A 12064-nucleotide genomic window follows, 5' to 3' on the forward strand; every position below is an offset into this window, starting at 1 on the left:
TAATTAATTTAATGTTGAACAGGTTAGCTTTTTTAATAAATATGCTATAATTTGATAATTTTTATTTTCTTCAATCATCTAATTATTAGAACACCTAAAATATATGCTTGTAAGTGTTTGCTTCAGCCAGTGGAAGGCATGGTACAAGTCTATGTGTGCACATTATCAGGATGGTACCACCTCTACCTCATTTTGAGCCAGGAAAAACCCTGGTGTTCTGCAGAAGAAAGGAAGTCATCCATATCTGGGATGGCATGAGGTGAGTAAATGATGAGAGAATTAAAATTTTTGGGTGAACTATCCCTTTAAAGTGATAGCTCAGCCATAATTTAATATTTTGTCATCATTTCCCTACCCTCATGTTGTTCCAAACCCATGTGACCCTTTGTATTATGTGGAACACAAAATATGTTAGACAGAATGTTAAGGACTGACAGTCTCGGTCACTATTCACTTTCAATATATATATATATATATATATATATATATATATATATATATATATATATATATATATATATACAGGTGCATCTCAATAAATTAGAATGTCGTGGAAAAGTTCATTTATTTCAGTAATTCAACTCAAATTGTGAAACTCGTGTATTAAAGAAATTCAGTGCACACAGACTGAAGTAGTTTAAGTCTTTGGTTCTTTTAACTGTGATGATTTTGGCTCACATTTAACAAAAACCCACCAATTCACTATCTCAAAAAATTAGAATATAGTGACATGCCAATCAGCTAATCAACTCAAAACACCTGCAAAGATTTCCTAAGCCTTCAAAATGGTCTCTCAGGTTGGTTCACTAGGCTACACAGTCATGGGGAAGACTGCTGATCTGACAGTTGTCCAGAAGACAATCATTGACACCCTTCACAAGGAGGGTAAGCCACAAACATTCATTGCCAAAGAAGCTGGCTGTTCACAGAGTGCTGTATCCAAGCATGTTAACAGAAAGTTGAGTGGAAGAAAAAGATGCACAACCAACCGAGAGAACCGCAGCCTTATGAGGATTGTCAAGCAAAATCGATTCAAGAATTTGGGTGAACTTCACAAGGAATGGACTGAGGCTGGGGTCAAGGCATCAAGAGCCACCACACACAGACGTGTCAAGGAATTTGCTACAGTTGTCGTATTCCTCTTGTTAAGCCACTCCTGAACCACAGACAATGTCAGAGGCGTCTTACCTGGGCTAAGGAGAAGAAGAACTGGACTGTTGCCCAGTGGTCCAAAGTCCTCTTTTCAGATGAGAGCAAGTTTTGTATTTCATTTGGAAACCAAGGTCCTAGAGTCTGGAGGAAGGGTGGAGAAGCTCATAGCCCAAGTTGCTTGAAGTCCAGTGTTAAGTTTCCACAGTCTGTGATGATTTGGGGTGCAATGTCATCTGCTGGTGTTGGTCCATTGTGTTTTTTGAAAACCAAAGTCACTGCACCCGTTTACCAAGTAATTTTGGAGCACTTCATGCTTCCTTCTGCTGACCAGCTTTTTAAAGATGCTGATTTCATTTTCCAGCAGGATTTGGCACCTGCCCACACTGCCAAAAGCACCAAAAGTTGGTTAAATGACCATGGTGTTGGTGTGCTTGACTGGCCAGCAAACTCACCAGACCTGAACCCCATAGAGAATCTATGGGGTATTGTCAAGAGGAAAATGAGAAACAAGAGACCAAAAAATGCAGATGAGCTGAAGGCCACTGTCAAAGAAACCTGGGCTTCCATACCACCTCAGCAGTGCCACAAACTGATCACCTCCATGCCACGCCAAATTGAGGCAGTAATTAAAGCAAAAGGAGCCCCTACTAAGTATTGAGTACATATACAGTAAATGAACATACTTTCCAGAAGGCCAACAATTCACTAAAAATGTTTTTTTTATTGGTCTTATGATGTATTCTAATTTTTTGAGATAGTGAATTGGTGGGTTTTTGTTAAATGTGAGCCAAAATCATCACAATTAAAAGAACCAAAGACTTAAACTACTTCAGTCTGTGTGCATTGAATTTATTTAATACACGAGTTTCACAATTTGAGTTGAATTACTGAAATAAATGAACTTTTCCACGACATTCTAATTTATTGAGATGCACCTGTAGGCATGATTAGTTACAATTAATGATGCACTGTAATTATGTATCTTTAGTTGCAAAACTTGTGCTGGAAAATTTCTCTGTTTCCAAGAAGAATAACATTTCCAATTCAATATTATGCAGGGTGTGGCAAATTCAATTCAAATTTCGAATCATGAACCGAAAGGGTACCAATTCACAAACAAATACATGGGGAAACTCACAAAAGAGACACACGCTAAAAAGGCTCATAACATCCACAAATGTACTATTATTGACATATAGTCATATTATTTTAGAAATCCTCAGACACATGCAATTATTGTGAATGTGTCCAAAAAACCTAGCCCAGTTTCTGTCCTCACCTTTCAGGATAGCTGGGGCGTTACAAGAAAAGGTGCACTGCTTGCCGAATGTGGTGCCCCAGGGACATGAGAAGGAGGTAAAATAGACATGAGACTGAGGAGGGTGGCCACAGTCCACTTGCTGGCAGCTCACTATACGGTCCCACATTCCATGCACACAGTTCAGCTCTGCTTCCCTCTGAGGAGATGACAAACACACACAGAGAGAGAGAGAGAGAGAGAGAGAGAGAGAGAGAGAGAGAGAGAGAGACAATGTTAGCGAGCTATTTCCTCTACTGCAGGGTTCCCCAATTAGTTTTCACCAAGGGCCATATTCTGTCAACAATACAAAGCCAAGGGCCACCACCCTCGATGTTATGAAAAAGTGTTTGTGCTGCTGCTAATATTATTATTATTATTACTATTGTTGTTTTAATTGTTTTTGTTAAGAAAGTCATGACATAAATATCCTGGTTTATTTACGTTTTTTCTCAGTATTAGTAGCCTGTTATATTTATTCAAACAATTATGAACATTTTGTTTGTATACAGAAAAACAAAACTACACAACTTTGCCTGCTGAAAAAAAAAAAAAAATTAAATAATAAAAACTGAATGAAATAATGAAAAACAAAAAACTTTAATGAACAATCTGGATCTCCATGTAACCGTTCCTGCTCATCTCCAAACGGGACCTACTCCCTGCACTTTCCCTAATTGCAAATTCAGTTATTAGACCTGTTAGCATTAATATTGTTATTGTTCTTCCTTTGATTAATGGGGGTCAAACTGTACCTATATTATTGACATATACTCCCCATTCAATGAGAGAAGTGACAGTGACGGGCTGAAGCAACCTCTGATGTTGGGACTTTACTCTGCTGTAGCAATCCTGAGACACTGATCAAGATGTGCACTATCCTGGTTCTTGATGATATTCATTATAGAAAACGATGACTCACAGATGTAGGTGCAGCTGGCACCCCTGAAAATTATATAATTGAACCGTTTGAACTGCAAACACCTGGGCTGTTTTTGAAAGGCAGCTTATGCTGTTTTGTCTTAATATACATTATTTAATGTATATCATATTCTCCTGGCATTAAAAATAGCAGAGAGGTTCGGCAATTCGTTTGCATTAAGTTCGTAGTAAAAATATCCCATAAAAAGAATCTTTACATGGAATATTTTACAGTACACAAACGAACTTCAGAACAACACTGCTATTTTTATTGCGAGGAAAATTTAACAAAGTATTGCAATAATTTCAAAAAAGTAAAGACCGTGAGCCAGTGATTTCTTATTTTTAATATTAGTCCTATGCATCGTATTTTGTACTGTACTATACATGTTATTCTTAATGTGCACTATTGTACATGTGTATTTGTATCACATAACATTGTGTTATATTATCCAGGCATTAATCCAGACATTATAAAAAGAGTAGTTGGGTTCGGGAGTCCGTTTACTCGTAGCAAAATACATGTTCAAATATAAACAGGATTATATTTATGCAACATGCGTCAACACCATGGAAAGAACATAATGAAACAGTTATGCCAAAACAGGTAAATAAATGCCTTAACAGCGTTCATCTAGCATTCACAGCTGGGCAGGGCAGGAGACTGGGAAAATGTTTGTAGAACAGCAACAACGCCGCCTACTGTACAAGGTTGAAATTGTGTTTGGTTTTTATTTTTCACGGACTCAGTGTGTGTTACGTCTGAGGTTCGTCTCGCAAAATCATCACAGATTTGGTGTGATCAGGCCTTTGGCGTGGGCCAAACAGTTGTCTCTCATGGGCCGGATGTGGCCCGCGGGCCGCCTATTGAGGAACCCTGCTCTACTGTCTGTCTATTCTAAGAGACATAAATAAAAGCTGTTTACATGCACTGGACTTTTCGTGACATGTTCATTATACAACATAACACACTTTTCACAATGTATTCTTTGATGTGACATCAATCTGAAAAGAATATTCAGTAGGAAATAATGAAGGGTTGGTTGATTTGATTTGGGCTTTAATATTAAGTTGTAATATTACCACGGTGTAAATAGCATCTTCCACACAAGGCAGCTATTTGCACTACAATACTCTGGTGAAACCACAGAAATATATGACAAACTCTTTTTCCCATCCAATTTCCTGATTCCACTCTTAATATTTCCTTTAATACTACTTATAATAATAGATAAAAATTAATATAAATGTTGATTTCGTCACAATAATTTGGTTACGGTCAATGTCAAGGAGTGCAGAGAAGGGGGTTGATCCGGAGGCGGGTTCTGTCGATCACACTCGTTCCCGCGGCTCGGCATCACTTGTGTGTACATTGCATCATGGTATTCCTAATATTGTAGTATCCATGTGTTTTGGCAGGAACCATAGATTTAATGCTATTAACTGTGGTGTTAGTACAGTATTATGATGGCAATATAATAATTTTGTGGTTACTGTAATTTTTCACAAAAAAAATCCATGGTGATACCATGGTTACTGTAGTAAAATCAAGGTTATTTTTTTCCAAGGTAAGGTTAAGGTTAGGTTTAGGGGTAGGGCTTAATGTAGTGTGTCTGGTGGACTCTAAATAAACACTATAACACACTGCAGTAATGCCCATATTCTGTATTTTAGTTTTTAAATATGGGTGCAAATAGTATCTGACACTATTTGCACCAGGGTTCTATTAATATCTACCATTATTTGTACCAGATTTAGGGTGAAAATAATATCTGCTACTAATTGCACTGGGATGTAAATAGTATATCTCATTATTTGCACCAGTGTGCAAAAAGCATCTGCCTTAATATTATTGATTCATACATTTTTCCCATGGACATTTATTAAAGCTGTGAAAATTTACAAAATAGACAGACAGCTACAGTAAGAATACTACTACACACATGATGAGAAGAAAGGGCCTGGCCATGGAGAACAGTGAGGGTGTAGCCACGATGACAAGAAACAGAGCAGTGTTTAGTGTCTAAGTCTGGAGCACAGCGCACTGAAGCATGGTCCACTTTCAAAGGACCACATGACTCTGTACTGCACAGCCTATGCACACATCTGCATGAGAAAAATAACTATTTAGTTCATTCGGTTGTATGCAGTGCTATAGACATATATGGACACCTACAGACATACAATTTTGATTACTTATTAATAATCAAACATGGAGGGATTTCATGCATTTATTTGTATGATCTCTTTAAATATATGAGGTGTTTGCCTAAGTGATGGATTATCTTTGTGACTTGAAGGATCACAAGGGAGGGGAGGGACAGATCCATGACTTTTAACATTCAACCTTTAATGGATTAACACTTTTAACATACCACTACAAGTTTTAACCTATAAAACAACAAAATTCTATCTATGTCATGTCAATATTTAGATAGCTAAATAAACGTATGTGTGTTTGTGTGTGTGTTTACGCTTGTATGTCGTGGGAGACCCCACCCTCAGCGCACCCGGTCAGGGCAAAGACACTGAAGTGACAAGATGTACGCAATGCAACCGCTAACACAGCCACATGAGAGGAGGAGAAGTTGAGCTGCACTGCTGAGGTCTGGTAGAATGGTACACTCAAGTTATGAGTCACGTTCACTACTAGGGGGTTACGCTGGCATGAGAGCTCGTATGAACCTGTGGATAAACACAAACATGACAACATGTACAGGCCACACAAAGTCAAGACAAGTCAAGTCAATTTTATTTGTATAATGCTTTTCACAACACACATCGTTTCTAAGCAGTTTTACAGAAAATGATGCAGTGATATCTTAAAGGCTCACTCAGTAACTTTTTGCTCATGTCATCTTGGACTTACAGTGATAGCTAGTGGTGTGTATGCAGCATCATTCAAAATCAATATTTTTCAGTTACAGATGCCACTGTAGAAATTCACTATTCACAATCAGCCATGATTAATCCAAGAGTGAAAGTGTCCAATAACAAGACGGTTACTGAGATTAAGATAGTAGTATTCATCTGGTTATGTGATTGTAAAATGGCAGCCCCCAAGAGAGTGCCCCTGCCCCATGTAGAATAAAACAGCTTTTATAAGGTTACTGATATGACAAGAGTCCTCATCTCATGTGAGTGATCATGATTTTATACGTTTCGAAATTACAATTCATTTATTATCAAAACTTTTTTAATGGGGAAAAATGTATAATAATAACTGAGTGCAACTTTAAGTTCTCAATGTGCAGTTTAAATGAATAACCGATTGAAAAATATGCCTTAAAAATTGTCTTTAAGCCGCCAGTGAGGAAGCCAAAGGCCATAATACAAACATGCAAAGCTTTTTCCAACAAATTGTGGATTTAGTCTGTATTACCAAGCATGTGTTTTTTCCCAATGGTATCACACAGTTGTATGGTCACCGTTTTCCTGCAACTCTCTCCATTCCAACTACCATCATAGGCCAGGTAGATAATAACAGACGCTGCTACACCAGGTCTCTCAAATCCTACCTTCAAAAACACAGTGTATCAATGTTAAACTGTCTAATAGCACAGGGGTTTTCAAACTGGGGTTCTGGAATTCCTAGGGGTCTGGAAGGGGATGCTAGGAGATCCATGAAAAACAAAAAAGTTTGAAGAAAAAAAGTAAAAAAAAACTAAGATTTTCAACAAGATGTTGCTGTCAACATAATACAAAGTAAATATGTTCCAGATAATAATTAATAATTTGTTTTGGATGAAATACAATATATATATATATATATATATATATATATATATATATATATATATATATATATAATTTTGCAAATGACATGTGATCTATAATATCATGCTTACTATTTTTCTCACACCACATAAATTATAAATTTTTATACATGAAAATATAAGCTGCCTTATCACATTAGGAAGGGGGTACCTCACAAGGTCCCTTGACCCTCATATTTGGGGGCCCTTGGCATAGCAATGTTTGAAAACCCCTGAAATAGCATACACAGTACATACCTATTCAACCACTTTTAAAAGTGCTCAGACAGATAATATTTTTTCAATGGCCAATGTTGACATATAGAAGCAGGGTAGCTGGTAAACAACTGTATTGCTGATTTAATTATAAAATGCTATTATGGCAAATGAGACACACATAATTGCTGAAATTAAATTATCATTTATTTTACAAAACATTTACTTAAAATTCACTATTTGAAAACACAAAATGTTGACCAAACTGTCTGCAGACATTAAGGGAAACTAACACCAGTGTTAAACGGTCATCTCATAATGGCCAAATACAGGCATATACATTGATCTAGCCAAGTCTACTACAGCCATCAAAGTACAGACAAAGTCTTCCAACTCAACATTCGTTCAATGAGCATGTGCATATACCTTTAGCCAGACAGACTGATCTTGATTATAGCAGCTGTTAAGATGGGCAGTGCAGGGGGTCCATGCCTCATGTGTCACTACTTCATTTATGTCAAAATATTGAGACTTGCACATCTGATAAGGAAATAATATAAAATAAAGTAAAACATAGAACATCGGTTTTATTTAGAACAACCATAGTGTTTGTTCATTTGAGTGGCAAAAAAAATAAATAAAAAATAATATATATATATATATATATATATATATATATATATATATATATATATATATATATATATATATAAATGTGTTCTGCAGGCAGGTAGGTTTTCTTAGGGTGACCAGATTCCTGCTTGTGTAAAATGGGACAGCCCCCTCCCAGCAAAAATGGAATTGACGTATCCTTACCTAGGCGCAGATCAATGCGAAGTAGAGGGTGCATCCGCATCTGTAACTGTTTTCACATTGTACTTTTCGCTGGCAGCAATTTTTCTCAGTGTGCGCTTGCCTTTCAAGAGTTTATCATAAAATGCAGAGCAGTCCAGTCCAAAATTAAGATGTACGAAAAGCATTGCCTTCATGAATGTTACACTGAGTCGAGATTTATCCGTTGTCCATGCTGCATTCATTAATGAGAACACACGCTCCTGTAGGAGAAGAATTAATGATTCGAATCCAGGATGTAAACTGATATTTTCCTTCCAAGTTATTAACTAAGACACAGAGGCCTAAAAAGAGTCCATTAAAAGCTGCTCTGTTGAGTGTCAACCATCTTGAGAACAAAGAGAGCTCTGTGGATACACCAAAATTATTCCTTATCCAGGTTGTAAATCAGGAATGCCCTGACCGTTAATGATTATCACATGACTTAAAGACTCCTCTTCTGAAGAAACCCCCGGGCCAGAAATCTAAAAGAAGTCCCTTTGTTTCATTCATTTATTAACACACGAACACTTAAAAATGAGACATTTCCTGTGTCACAGGCTAAAAACTCATTACCAAGACACAGAGCTAAAGCAGACTCCCTTATGAGACCCTCGTGTTTGCAATGAACAACACAATTCTTTTTGTAGGACATCTCATTTAAATCCATGAACATTTCACACAAAGTCACAGTACTTTGCTGACTTAACCCTCTAAAATGCACAGAATCTACCTTTTTGTACCAAAATGTACACAATACTTAGCCTTGCTAGATAATTCTGAAAATGATGTTGTTATGACCTGTAATCACTTTGCTGAGGAATTGATGATTATAATATTTAATCTTGTCTTATTCATGTCATATTACTAGAATGGTAACCATTCATGATAAACCACATCATGTTTACTATCGCTGAAATTCTTTCTGCATTTCAGGAATGTTTATGTTAATTAATTTGTGATATATTCAGTTGTATCCGAGATATATAAAATGTATGATTAAAACATGTACTTTTTGAGCGGGAAACAGGAGTCTTCACAGACAAAGGCTCATCAATCACCTTCAGAAGGAGGGACAGAAATGACCATGTGAACCTTCTGATTGGCTCAAGACACCTTTGGCTTATGCCAACCACAATAGTATAAAGTCTCCACACCAAGGAAGAACTCTCTTACATCTTCCTCTTCAGCTTTCTTCATCCTCAGCACTCTTGCCCTCGTGGCTCAGCCTCGGTCTGGCGTCCCTCTGACCTTGCACAATGTAGAGTCCAGAAAAGCTCAGAATGCAAAGTTCAGAGGAAGCTCTTCTCACTCTCTGCTCTACAACTCACACACATGATGGGAGTCGTGAGTATCCCATGTGGGAGGCCTCGCTTCAAAGCCGCCTCATCATTCCAAAAACAAACTGTCCACGATCTTAACAGAGGTCCAAAACATCGACGGAACAACCAGAACTTACTACTGGCACAGCCAAAGAACCAAAGCAACACAAGAAAACGCAAGTACATCTCCAGACTTTTGCTGAAATTGCAGGTGTTTTATTTAAATACTTCGAGTTATACGATTGCAAATAGAGGTATACTAAAAGAAATATTGAATGGTTCTCAAGGCATTGTCTATAGACTCCATAAAGTTACGTTTCTCTGTACAGATAATTTCCATTCTTCTGTTACAGTTCACTCACAACCTGTTTTTCATGTTCATCTATGTGTTAGTTTTATGTTGTAGAGTAGCAATAAAGTCTAATTAGACTATGGTATATTTTGATAAATAATCTTGTCACTTGATTTTTCAAAGATATGCGCTCTGAAGCTCGAACCATATCTAAACATATTTGTGATATTATTTTCAATAAGCCATGAGAATAGTATTACACCAGTAAATTAGTTAATCATAATTCCCTTTTTCAAAGAAATCATTTGATGGAGTTGGCCCACCTGAGGGACATCACTGGACCCTTTCTAGATCCCCTTCAATTTGCTTATCGAGCAAACAGGTCTGTGGATGATGCAGTCAACATGGGATTGCATCATATCCTGCAACATCTGGACAGACCAGGGACATATGCATGGATCCTTTTAGTGGACTTCAGTTTGGCTTTCAACACCCTCATCCCAGCTATTCTACAGACTAAATTACACCAACTCTCTGTTCCCACGTCTATCCATCAGTGGATCACCAGCTTTCTGACGGACAGGCAGCAGCTAGTGAGACAGGGGAAATTAACTTCCAGCACCTGTACAATCAGCACTGATGCCCTCCAGGGATGTTTGCTCTCCCCACTACTCTTCTCCCTGTATACAAATGACCCCTCTGTCAAGCTCCTGAAGTTTGCAGATGACACTACTGTCATCGGCCTCATCCAAGATGACGATGAGTCTGTATACAGAAGGGAGGTTGTACAGCTGGCTCACTGGTGTAGTCAAAACAACCTGGAGCTCAACACGCTCAAAACGGTGGAGATGATTGTGGACTTTAGGGGGAACACCCCAACATTGACCCCCCTCACCATTCTAAACAGCACTGTGGCAGCAGTGGAGTCATTCAGGTTCCTGGGAACTACCATCTCACAGGACCTGAAGTGGGAGATCCACATTGACTCCATTGTGAAAAAGGCCCAGCAGAGGTTGTACTTCCTTTACAGTTGAGCAAGTTCAACCTGCCACAGGAGCTGCTGATACAGTTCTACTCAGCAGCCACTGAGTCTGTCCTCTGCATTTCAGTAACTGTCTGGTTTAGTGCAGCTACAAAATCAGATATCAGAAGACTACAGAGGACAGTTCGGACTGCTGAGAGGATTATTGGTTGCCCCCTGCCCTCCCTTCAAGAACTGTACACTTCCAGAGTGAGGAAAAAGGCTGGAAAAATCACTCTGGACCACACTCACCCTGCCCACTACTTTTTTGAACTGTTGCCTTCTGGACGGCGCTACAGAGCACTGAGCACCAGAACCGTCAGGCACAAGAATAGTTTTTTTCCCTCAGGCTATCCATCTCATGAACAGTTAAAATTGCCCCATTGAGCAGCTTAGTCTAATTATATATTTATCCAACATACCATACCTCTTCTGCCATTATATTCCCTTGCTTCTGTATATAACAGAAGCAAGGTTATATTTGTATATTATATATATATATATATATATATATATATATATATATATATATATATATTGTCCTAGTGTGTATTTCTATATATACTGTATTTCTATATATACTTTATTTTATATTCACTTTTTTTCTTTCTTTTTTTTTAACTCTGTCTTGTTGCTGTATTGTTTGTGCACTGGAAGCTCCTGTCACCAAGACAAATTCCTTGTATGTGTAAGCATACTTGACAATAAAGCTGATTCTGATTCTGATTCTGATTAAAGCCAATTCCTTACAATAGAAATTTACGATTTTAATGGTGGAGAATTTTATTAAGACAACTAATCTAATTATTTGTCATTTATCCTTCTTATAATGGTGGTCGACCACGGCTAATTCATTTTAATTATAAAATTATTTACATATTATGGTGAATGTATGCAGGCACTTTAATCCATACCATGTGCATTTATACTACCAAAATTTCCCTACACTCCACAGATGCAGATGTCCCAGGCAGGCATAAAACAAACTCCACAACCTTGGCTAAGACTCCGAAGTTGATGGTCTTAATCTCAAGCTCACAAAAAAAAAAAAAATCTGTCTCAGACACGGCCGTCTTGTTCATGTTCCACTCAGTGATGCGACGAGTGAAAATGTTTTTCGTGCAAGGCCACTCATCAAAGAGCGTGGTTTGTCAATCAAAATGAGAGCGGGAATTTGAGGCTGCTCTGAATATCTTTACATTCTAGGATGTCTCTCAGTAGGGCCTTGTGTTCTCCAATGAGCGGTAATCCACCGAT

The 12064-nt window shown here is 37.8% G+C and overlaps 1 protein-coding gene across 1 annotated transcript in view; it reads right to left on the reverse strand.

Moving 5' to 3' along the window:
• The window catches only part of LOC127441373 (pappalysin-2-like), an 85940-nt gene that overhangs the window by 30525 nt on the left and 43351 nt on the right, over positions 1-12064 (reverse strand). Inside the window, exons 12-16 of the mRNA XM_051698707.1 lie at positions 7768-7881; positions 6753-6888; positions 5881-6055; positions 5314-5476; positions 2432-2609 (exon numbers count right to left, since the gene is read on the reverse strand). Of these exons, the coding sequence (XP_051554667.1) occupies positions 2432-2609; positions 5314-5476; positions 5881-6055; positions 6753-6888; positions 7768-7881 (766 nt within the window). The remainder of the gene's footprint in view (positions 1-2431; positions 2610-5313; positions 5477-5880; positions 6056-6752; positions 6889-7767; positions 7882-12064) is intronic.

This window comes from Myxocyprinus asiaticus, chromosome 5, assembly GCF_019703515.2.
Source record: "Myxocyprinus asiaticus isolate MX2 ecotype Aquarium Trade chromosome 5, UBuf_Myxa_2, whole genome shotgun sequence".
In the NCBI taxonomy this organism is placed as follows: domain Eukaryota; kingdom Metazoa; phylum Chordata; class Actinopteri; order Cypriniformes; family Catostomidae; genus Myxocyprinus; species Myxocyprinus asiaticus.